Raw genomic sequence first — 10,890 nt, forward strand, 5'->3', positions numbered from 1 at the left:
AATGTATCCAGCTCCGGGGCCCCCAACATAGGAAGGACATGGACCTGTTGCAGCAGGTCCAAAGGAGGGCCACAAAGATGATCAGAGGGCTGGAGCACCTCTCCTATGAAGACAGGCTGAGAGAGTTGCGGTAGTTCAGCATGGAGAAGGCTCCGGGGGGACCTTATAGCAGCCTTTCAGTACCTAAAGGGGGCCTACAGGAAAGATGGGGAGGGACCTTTTATCAGGTAGTGTAGTGATAGGATGAGGGGTAACAGTTTTAATCTGGAAGAGGGTAGATTTAGATTAGATATTTAGGAAGAAATTCTTTACTGTGAGGGTGGTGAGGCACTGGAACAGGTTGCCCAGTGAAGTTGTGGATGCCCTATCCCTGGAATTGTTCAGGGCCAGGTTGGATGGGGCTTTGAGCAATATGGTCTAGTGGGAGGTGCCCCTGCCCATGGCAGGGGGGTTGGAACAAGATGATCTTTAAGGTCACTTCAAACTCTTAACAATTCTATGATTTTATGATTCTATGAAATCTTAGAGGAAATCTCACCACGTATTCTTCTGCATCTTGAAGACAACCCTGTCAGAGGTCCTACAGCAGGATGGCCACCTTGGGTGGACCAGGGGACAGATCACACATGTGGCATAGTAGCAGGTCAGGACACCTCAGCTCTAGGAGTAAACTAGCAGGTGAAATAACAGATTAATGGAGTTATGGATGTTGGTTTTCTTACAAGGGCATTGTCATGGTTTATAGACAGCCCCACTTTTAGCATGGAGCTAGTTTAAAGCTTACTATTCAAAAAGACAGATTAACGGCCTTGGCGACACAAGGCTTTCACTAGTGACTGCTCAGCACGTGGACACACCAGAGCTGATGGCAAGTAGGGGCTCTGGTGTTTGGCAGCTCTTTCACCTACCAGCTGTTCCACGCAGAGCTGTGTAAAGACATTTCTGGCCCAGCCAGCACAACGTGCCATTTGGCTGCTGCTATTCCACTGATCTCTCCGGTGTGGGGTTGTTCTGCTGGGATTGGGACATGCAGGGAAGCGCCTGTTTGTTGAAAAAGGAAAGTTTAAATAAGTCTTGGAAATGACTTAGTGAAAACTGTCCATTCAGAGATCAGTTTGTTACATACAGATCTATAGGTTTTTAATGTACCGGGGGATCAGAGTTACAGTTTGAGGCCTGAAAGGGAGGAGGGTTGGATATAAGAATGACAGCAATGCTGGACTCAGGTTTAGGTGCCACAAAAATTCTGGTGCCGGAAAAAATTCAGCTTCCCTTGGAATGAGGGATGGGGCAGGTGAAGTGCCCTCTGCCCAGCTTTACGCAGCAAGAAGGAGCAGTAACAGCCCAGCTGGACACAGCCCCTCCCTGCAGCTTGCACCAAACAGTAAGAGCAACCACCCCAGGAGCAGCCTGGGCTCTGCGGCAATACCTTACCACCCCCTTTCCAGAGGCAGAAAAGGGAGAAGCAAGGCCCTGAGAGCCCCTTTAGGAGCAAGGATCGGCTATTCTGCCCATGAAGATAATGGTGTTGAGGGCGGCTTCCCGGATGAAAAGCAGGAAGGGCCTGTTGGCATTGAAGATTTTTCTGTTCATGGGGAAGGAACGGCCAGAGACGGTGACAGCTGTAGCAGCTGATGCCTCGCTGCCTTCTTCATTCACCTACCAATCAAAAGAGAAGATGGGATTAAAATATGGGCATTATGCAGTATGTAAAGGGCTTGGCCTCCTCCTCCACAGAAGGTGAGTGCCAAGCTCCCACCTTCCCCGAGTCCCAGATCGCTGAGGAAGTGAACACCATGGGTTCAGAGCTAGATTTGGGTTTTTCATTTGGGGTTGGTTTTTTTTTTTTTTTCCAATGCTTCATGTTTTTAAAAACCAAGAGGAAGACACCCCTGGGACAAAACAAGGCTTACCTCAAGGAAGGCTTTGTGGAAAGCCTCAGATACATAAAGGTCTGTACGGCCCTCAGCAATGATACCTGAAATACAAAATGGAAAAAGTTAAAACTATGTTTTTAGACAACAGCTCAAGAGAGAACGCACTCCCATCCTTCATGGCCTGTGTTCAAGCAGAAGGCATATCTGCCCTAAACCAAAATTATCCTCCACGAACTGCAGTTGATTGCTTGACTCCCATGTCCTTAGCGCAGAGCACAGCTGCGTGTCCATGATGGGACTTGACCAGAGTCCATCACAGACTGCAGCAACATCTAAGCGCTTTCACATTCTTGTTCCTCATGTGCTGCTGCACTTACTGCCCTAGTGCCTGTGAAAGTAAGTCTTGAGTTACCCCCCACCTCCACCCTGCACCACCCTGTCTCCACATCTGACCTGGGAGTCTGGCATTTTCTGGACTGAAGAGATCTTCCAGCCCCATTTTTCTCAGCTCTTCCTTGACACTGAAGCTGTCCTCAACGCGGAAGCGAGGGAGGTAGACGAAGAGAGAGACCTCTGTCATGGAGTCTATCCAGTCCTGCAGTTTCTCCGAAGTCAGGTCTCGCTCCACCTCCACCAGCGGCGTCCCGGCATTGGGCAGGACCAGCACCATCGTGATATCATCCCCTTTGTAAGGCAGCTCCAGCACTTGAACTTTGTCCTGAGGGATGGATACGTAGTGGAATTTGGACTCTTGGTACATAATTGGGACTTTGCAGGTCTCACCATTGGCTTTATGAAAGAAATCCAGTTTTGTGTTTGGAGCTGGGAACTGCGATTTCCAGTGCCCCTAGAAGGGAGATGGGGAGGACAAAGACAAACATGAGCATCATGTTTTCCCCCAGCAAAATGGGCTGCTCTCCCAGTTTTGTTAGCCATACCTTAAAATAAATGGTGTTGACCAGGACCAAGACCGTGAGATCATCAATACCTCTTTCTGGAATCACTTCTGTAATGCGCTTCTCTGTCTTATTAGCCACCCACTCATTAATGATCTTCCTGGAAAGTTCTGGCTTCTCCTGAAGGAAGAGACCACAAAAGGATAAGTCAAAGGTTTTAAACACCTCTTTGTATCCCCCTTCTGCAGGAGACAAATTAACAAGGTGTGTGCTTAGGGAGGACACTGCTCCCAGCATAGTGCTGCAGCGTTTAGAAATGAGAAGCCGGGACGTGACTGTGGTTAAGGTGAGCTGGGATAGGAGGAGCTGCATCCCATACTCCCTCCTGCCTTCACTGATGTCCCATGCACCCAGAGTGGGGCACTCCCTGTGGGCAAAAGATAGGGATGCAAAAAGAGCAGAAGGACAGGGTAAGGAAAAAACAAACAAAAGAGAAAAACCCTGAATACTTCAAACTCACTTTGAAGTTCAAGGGCCAGAGTTTCGCTCCATAAACTATTTCACTAATGTTCTGGTAAGTCTCATTGAAGACCAAAGACTTCTCCCCAAAGAGGCGGTTGGCTGATACCAGCTCTGATGATTTATTGGCTTTCTTGTAAAGCCGGCAGTTCAGCTTGGCAAAGAAGAAGTGGATCTGATCAGATGTCTTCTCTGAAATGGTATCAAATCGAAAGACCTGGAGGAGCCAAACAGTGAGAAGGAATCCATGAGCAGGCTCTTGTGCTCCCGCAGCTCCCAGGCCCCATAGCAAATGGTGGTAGAACCTTTGCCTGCTGCTCCACAGCCTAAATCATGGAGCAGAGAAATTTGAAGGCCCTCAGAGCTTCACCCTCTTACGTTTCATTTGGAACACAAGTCTACATAAAAGCAACACGTCACCATCCTGAGTCCAAATGGAGTCCAAAATGGAGGATTAGTATGCAGAGGTACCGCTCCTCTTTGTAACTCTGGCTCCCTTGCTCTCCATACTCTGCCTTTGACTGGTCCCAGCTTCAGACTGTCTTTAACCCAGCATCTTACCCAAGAGAAGACTCCAGCTCTTGCTCACTGAAGTTCCTTCCCTAGAGCTATTGGCAAGTCACCTGTCGGGATCTGCCTCTGTTCCCCACACACTTTTGTTGCCAGAGCTGTTTGGAGAAGATGCATCATTTTGTACATATCTATCTCAAATGTGGGCATGACTTAGCTAGGCCTTTTAGGTGGTTGTGCAGAAGACACATGAAGGTCTTGGAGATGTTTTTCTCTGTGCATTCTGACCTCTGTTGGGGAACAGACTGTAGCTTGGCATATGAACCACGAGGCTTTCCCCAGTGCTGTTAAAATTAACATAGTTTATGCACAGTGTTTACAAACCCCTACCACACCCCAGTGAGATCCTCACACGAGATGAACATTGCGCTGATGGGGCCTGGAAGCAGCTCTTGGGTCAGTGCAGGTCACAGGAAGACTCACAAGGTTTGTGCTAAACCCTCCTGTGACGATGCTAAAGGCTGCTCCTTCCCAGGAGCAATTCTCATGGCCTGTTGAGTAATTCTGGTACATCTTATCTATTTTTGCAGGGAACAGAACTATGTAGCAATCATTTTGAGGGTAGATTTCTGCAGCACAGTGATTATTTTTTTCCATTTTCTCCTGGCTGCCAGCTGGAAGGACAGTTATGATTTGCCTACTACTATCCAACCTCAGGGCTTTCAGACACAGAAAAACCCACAGCATGTTGCTTCACACAAACATCCAGGATCTCTGGCACCATTTCCTACATGGCAAAGGTAGCATTACCAGCCCTTTCGTAGGGAAAAGGGAGGATTAGGAGTGTAGCTCTACATCCTGGGTGACTCAGTGAGAGAAGGGTCCTCTTGCAGCAGGGAGGGCTGCCCAGAAAAGAAGGTATGAGTAAAGATTTTGGGAGACATTCACTGCTCTGCTCTGCCCCAGACTGCGTGGATGATGGCAGGTGACCCCAGCATTACTTACTCCAGAGGCAGGATCTGTGAGGACAAGTGGAGCAGTTTAATTCACACCTTCTTGTTGCAGGGAGAAAGACCTCTCTGGGCTCTAGTCTCCCATTTGCGAGGAAGGTACGGGCAGTACCAAACCTCACGTGGCAGATGAGCACCCTCACAGCTGTCAGGCAAGTGGGTCTGACAGCAAGAAGGGTGCTTGGACAGGCAGGGAGTTAATAGGTCCCATGGAAGAACCAGAATTCAGGACTACCTCTCAGTCCGAGACTAGAGCGCCCCTCTGAGTTTAGGAGCCGCAGATGGAGGGAGAGGCTCCCTGTGTACAGGCTCCCATGCTTAGGAAGCTCAGGCTGTTACTGTGCCGCTGTAGTACTGCCCAACACAACCAAATGGAAGCTGCTTAGTCCTGGCCAAGCACTCAGATTGCTCTTACGCTTACTACAAGGAGGGCCTCAAAAAGTAACTGATGTTCCTGTGCTCCCGCAGGGTGGCAGAGCCCTGGAAGCCAGCTGGACTGCACGGCGTCTTATGTGTCTTATTTTTGTCCAAAGGGAGAGAGAGGGAGTGTGAAAAAGAGCCTCTCCCAATGGGACTTGATATCATGGCTTTTCCTGCTTTTTGCATAAGGAAGGGCTTAGCTACCTGCTCAGCTACGTGCTTGCCCAATCTGCAAGAAACAAACTGTTCCCATTCCCTTCCCTAATCTCCCAAATGGGCTTCCTTTCCTCCAGATGAAAACTAACTTCTCAAACCCAGGAAATCCACCCTGAATGCTGGATCCAAATAGGGAGTCAGAGGAAAGAGCTGGGATTTAAACAGACCCAGAAACAAGCAGCCTGCATACGTCCTTCCCAGGGGCTTGTTTAAATAAAAGTCTCCCTTCCCAAGCCAGGGAGCCACGCTGACCCAGAGAGCTCGTTAACAGCAGTCGGCCATTATCACCTTTGCTGTCTTTCAGACCCTGGTGACAGCTACAGGAAAAGGCTGAGGAAATTCCACCAACCTCCATGAGCTGCTGGAGGGTGCTACCACAAGCTCCGAGCTTGGTCATGGCGAAGGCTGTAGAAATGCTGAGGGGCGACATGAAGATGTTTTCCCCATTGTCCTTGGAGTCAGCCAGGTACTTGTAGAAGACAACAGCAAAGTGTGAGTTGGCCTTTGACAGCTCCCAGACCCGAGGGTTAGTAGAGTCTGGGAGCTTCCCCTTCCCTGGCCCTTGCCCCTCACCCTCCTGGAGCTTCTTCTCAGGGTTGCGATAGATGCAGATGGGATTCACCGGGATGTCTCGTGGCTTCGCAGTGCAAATGTCTTCCACAACATAGTGCTCAGGGGCAGCCAGACCCCAGATACCGAAGAGACACACCACAAAAAGATGCATTGTCCTGGAACCAGAAAGAGAGAACTTACACACGCTCACCTGCCCAGAAAACCCATGCTGTGGCTGCAGCCCGCAGGCCCTGTTTCAGCCAATATCAGAATGGACAGGAGCCCCACGGTCCTCTCCAATCATCCTTTTGTCCCACAGCTGTAGGATAAATGGGGAGGAAAGACACCATCGGCAGGACAAGCGTGCCTCTGAGCACACACCACTTTTAGAAACAATACACTGAAAATAGTGCTTTCCCAGAGCCCTGGGTGCCCTCTTTTTAAGCAGTGGGCTCAACCCTGACAATTTTGTACAAAAACACGTGAATTGAACTTCTGAGTCCCCCCCATCAGCCAGCCAGGGAGGCTACAATGAAAGCACCCTGTCTGTGCTGCATTTCCCCAGGCCTGCCTGTGACAGGAGCCAGCATGGACCCACCAAAGCCACCCGGCTGCCATGATCTGCAGTATAGAAGCATTTATGCTTCTGTACTGATCCTACCAGTCCTCCTCATGGGGAAAATCATAGACTCATAGAACGGTTACAGTTGGAAAGGACCTTAAAGATCATCTAGTTCCAACCCCCTGCCACAGGCTGGGACACATCCCACCAGACCAGGTTGCTCAAAGCAACCCCCGGGTACCCCAAGCCCCCCCAGACCAGTTGGCCTGAGACAGAATGTTTTTGACTGTTTCCTTCCCCTTTTCCCTGGGGGAATCTCCTAATTTTCCTGGTCTCTCTTCTCCCTTCACCTGAGCTCCTCTGTCCCCTTCAATTACTGTCTGTGCTTTCAGACACACCTCAGCTCTGCACTATTTAAGTTACCGATACAGGAAACACTACAGCAGAGAAGTGATAAGGAAGAGGTCTCCAGGGGAGTGGGTCCCTCCATGCATTGAGTATCTTTAATCCCCAGAAAGTGTATGTTATAAGTGTGTATGGTGTAGCTGGTGCACCACAGCTATTCCTGTCCAAAGTTCACAACACCTCCATGCAAACTGACTGTCCCTGGTAACCGAAGAGCGTAGACTAACATTAATAACCATGTTCCAGCAAAAGCAGGTCTCTGAAAATCTCCCAGCAAGGCAGAAATAATTTATATTTTCCACCTTTGCTGAAGCAGGGGATCTGCACACCCCCTCAGCTCTGGCAGCAAGGCTTCATCAGCCATCCTAGAGCCGATTAAGGGGCACACAAGATTTCCTGCGCACTGTGGTTTTCAGATGCCCTTTACATGACTCCGTGTTGGGTTTGTTCACATACCCCGTGGGAGGAAGCTCACGGACCGCAGCCACAACAGCTTGGGAAACAACTACTGGAAAGGGCTGGCAGCCCGCCCAGGGCTTGCCTACCACAGAAGACTTTTTCAGAGATGTCTAACTTGGGTAGGTCTCTGCCTGCCCCCACGTACTCACTGCCACAACTACCAAGCACTGCCTCCTGAGTGACTAAATTAAAGATGAGTTGCATTTATCACTGGTGATCTCCATGGCTGTGGTCTTGCCAGCGCTGGTGGGCCAGCACCTGGGGGACAAAAACGGGAGCAGCTTGATGGCTGATCTGGGATGCAGGAGACCTCTGGGTTCTTTCACAACCCTCTCCCCGGGCTCTTGGGCAATGACTTCATCTCGGCTCCAGAGTTCCTCCGCAAAAGCAGAAGTTACCTCATTTGGCACTAAGACCATATCGAGCCCCAAGGGGCCCTCTCTAGCATACACTAATAGCATAGCAACAAGTACTGCAAGAAAACATGCAAAACAAGACGTACTTGCTCAGGCCACAGCCACCGCTCTTGCTGGTAACAACAAACAGATTATCTTTCAAAAGGTTTAGGATAGATGCAACAGCACAAAGGGCAAAAAAATCTAAAAGGGGAGGGAAGTCAACCAAATACAGAAACAACAACAAAAAAAAGCCACTCAGGGCAGCAGGGCAAGAGAAAGGAAAACTATTCAGACAATTGAAAGTATTCCAGGAAGCACTGCTCTTCCGAACCTTTCACTCCTACAGGAAGAAATCAGCCAGCACACTTCTGTGCTCCACAGCCCTAGGGCCAGGACCAGGGGGACCCTTTGCTGCTTGCCAGCAGCCCTCCTTCAATCACACTTAATTCTCGTTGGCTCTCGCAGCCCCGCTGCAGAAAGGACAGCCTCGCTGCAGTCCCTGCCCTGTCACTGCGCTCAGCTCCAGGGAAAGGCACGTCCGCAAGCATGTGCTGACCTGCCCCCACAAGCACAACTGCCTGCTTCTGTCAAAACAGAGGCAGACCATGGTGTCCGCCATCACACAAAGTGCTGCTAATCTCATGTTTAAAACCCAAAGCACGAGAGCGGGTAGAGCACCTCATCTTCATCCTGTCCCGATTAAATGGGAAACACTCCCTGTTCATATTTCACAGTAAAGTCCCGACTCCATCAAACTAGAGGAGATACAGGACTTCACGCTAACGCCTTAAATCAAATTTATCAGCCACTAAGGCTGACTCGGCCCCTGACATGTCCAATCTTGTCTCTTACAGGCAAAAGCCCTCGCAATTTCTTAGGCCAGCTCTGCACTGTAGCACCTGGCCAAAAAACACTCCTCCTCCCCCCTCCACAGCTCTTTGATACTCCTTTTTCCCCCGCAGCACTGCCACATGCTCCATACGTCAACTGCTTTCATCCTGAAAGTATCCCAAAAGTATAACCACAACACCACTGCCTGAAAGGGTTACTGGCAAGGAAGAATGTAAAAATTAGGAAGGGTTCATTTTTCCTCTGCTTTACCCCTGTAAGAAGCGTAGAAAGCCAAGAAACAAGTTGCTGATTCAGCTCAAAATCAGAAGACTTCAGGCAAGCGTACAGAACCCCCCCCTCCCCATCCCACGCCTGCTGTGCAACACAGCTGGGCTCCAGCCAGCGCAGGACATTTCCATCCCGCTGTTTCTCATCGCCACGTGAAAGGACTAACTGGGCTCGTAGACCCACAGCTCATCCTCCAGCAACCACCCTACTGAACCTGCTGGTACTGTGCACAGCAGCATTTATGTCCCACAGCACCCACAGTATGCTAAAGAGCCCCGCAAATGTGAAGTAGCTCAAACCATTTTGAGACTGACTTAGGCTCCTGAGAAGAAAAGCCTTCCTCATCCCTCCCACCCTAAAAAACGGAGTGCAAAGCAAATCAGCAGTGCTCTTTTGCAGCTGGGCAAGAGATCAGTGACTACTCAGGACAAGCTGACCTTATGAAGTGCCCTCCACACCATGAAGCATTGCTACAGGTTGGGGATAAAAGTTGAGTACGACGCTTCAGTGAGCTGTACAGAAGTGAAGACTTCATGAGAGCTGGGATGGGAGGGCCCTCTTGAAACAGCTCCTCAGGCCCATGCCCAGCGCAAAAAAGTACTCTGGCAGCAGCTAAAATTCATAGACTCCTACAAAGGGAAAAGGACCTGTTACAAGGAATTAATGAACAACAAAAGATTAGCGGAATCTGTTTCTCTTACCTGCCCCTGTACCTCCAGCCTTCTGCTTTTAGGATGTAAATGCAAATCGTTAAGAGGACAGGCAGTCTTGCTTGAGCCCAAACCAGTCCAAAGCAGTTTCCCCACTAGATTTCTGTGCTGAAGCAGAGCTGAGACAAAAGCAGGGGAAGGTGGGAGGGGAGAGGATGCTGAGACCAAAGGCTGATGACCAGCTGCAGAAGGTTAAGCAAAGAGCAAAAAACCCCCCAATGTTTAGTTTGAAAGAGGTTTTAAAGTTCAATCTGACAAGGGAAAGTTTGACCACTTACCCCACGCAAGTGCCAGATGCCTTCAGTTCTCGCCAACAGAAAATTAACTGCTCATACCACGAAAAAAAAAAAAAAAGACGCCAAAACTTTCAAGAGTTCAAATAAAAATGTGATGATCTAAGGTATTTGTAAATCTCCCTTTAGTATCTTGTAGCTCAGCAAAATGTTTCCCTCTGCCCCAAGTCCCATCACCCCCATTCCCAAACAAACAGACACAAGTTGGGAGAAACTGCCCCCACTTCACACTCCGCAGTTTCAAATACGTCCCCCTCTTAACTATGCTCACCTTTTCGCTTGCCCAACTGGAAAGCTGAGGATTATGAGTGTCTCCCCCAGCCTCCAGCCCATGTGTAGCAGTGTTGGGAGCAGGACTGAGCAACACAATTTCATATCTAAGATGCAGTTGCTCTACAAATTCAACAGCATTGCTTCCTGAACGTCAAAACCGAGGACCTGGCTGGCTCAGAGGGTGCTAAAGCTGTCCTGTTACTGGCCTCCGATAAGAGCCTGGTTCTTAATGGAAAATGCAGCTGTAAACTCATTTGAGGGAATGCAAAAGACCTTACTACAAGAGTAAGGGCTAGAATTAAATAGGACAGAGATTGTGGAAATAAATGAAAGGACAACGTGCGCTGGACCCAACTTTGCTTTTGTGGGTTCCCCTCCATAGCCTGGGGCCACAAGTGCCACTCTTAAAAACTGCCTCTGCCCAACATAACATCATTCTTGCGCTCTCATCAGTTCTACAATCAGGGATATCTTCATCAAAAGCAAGCACAAAGCCTACACAATCCCCTCTCAACACTGCCCAGCAACACACACAACTGCCCGCTCCTCGGAACTGCTGTCTGCCTGACTGCACGTCAGACCAGACCCACAGTGCGAGTTGATGAGGAACCCACAGGTCAGGTATTTGTAATCTGCTGCAGGAAGTAGAGTGTCCTCTATGAAGAAGGACT

The 10,890-nt window shown here is 49.4% G+C and overlaps 1 protein-coding gene across 1 annotated transcript; it reads right to left on the bottom strand.

Moving 5' to 3' along the window:
• Positions 1-1,128: 1,128 nt before the first annotated feature.
• SERPINC1 (serpin family C member 1) lies at positions 1,129-6,172 on the bottom strand (the record flags this gene model as incomplete). Its single annotated transcript, XM_082483345.1, has 6 exons — positions 1,129-1,659; positions 1,914-1,978; positions 2,331-2,724; positions 2,816-2,953; positions 3,294-3,509; positions 5,798-6,172. 6 exons carry the CDS (start codon positions 6,170-6,172, stop codon positions 1,486-1,488), a joined length of 1,362 nt encoding a protein of 453 aa, XP_082339471.1. The 3' UTR covers positions 1,129-1,485.
• Positions 6,173-10,890: the final 4,718 nt, after the last annotated feature.

This window comes from Vanellus vanellus (genome assembly GCF_965231255.1).
Source record: "Vanellus vanellus genome assembly, chromosome: 5".
In the NCBI taxonomy this organism is placed as follows: Eukaryota; Metazoa; Chordata; class Aves; order Charadriiformes; family Charadriidae; genus Vanellus; species Vanellus vanellus.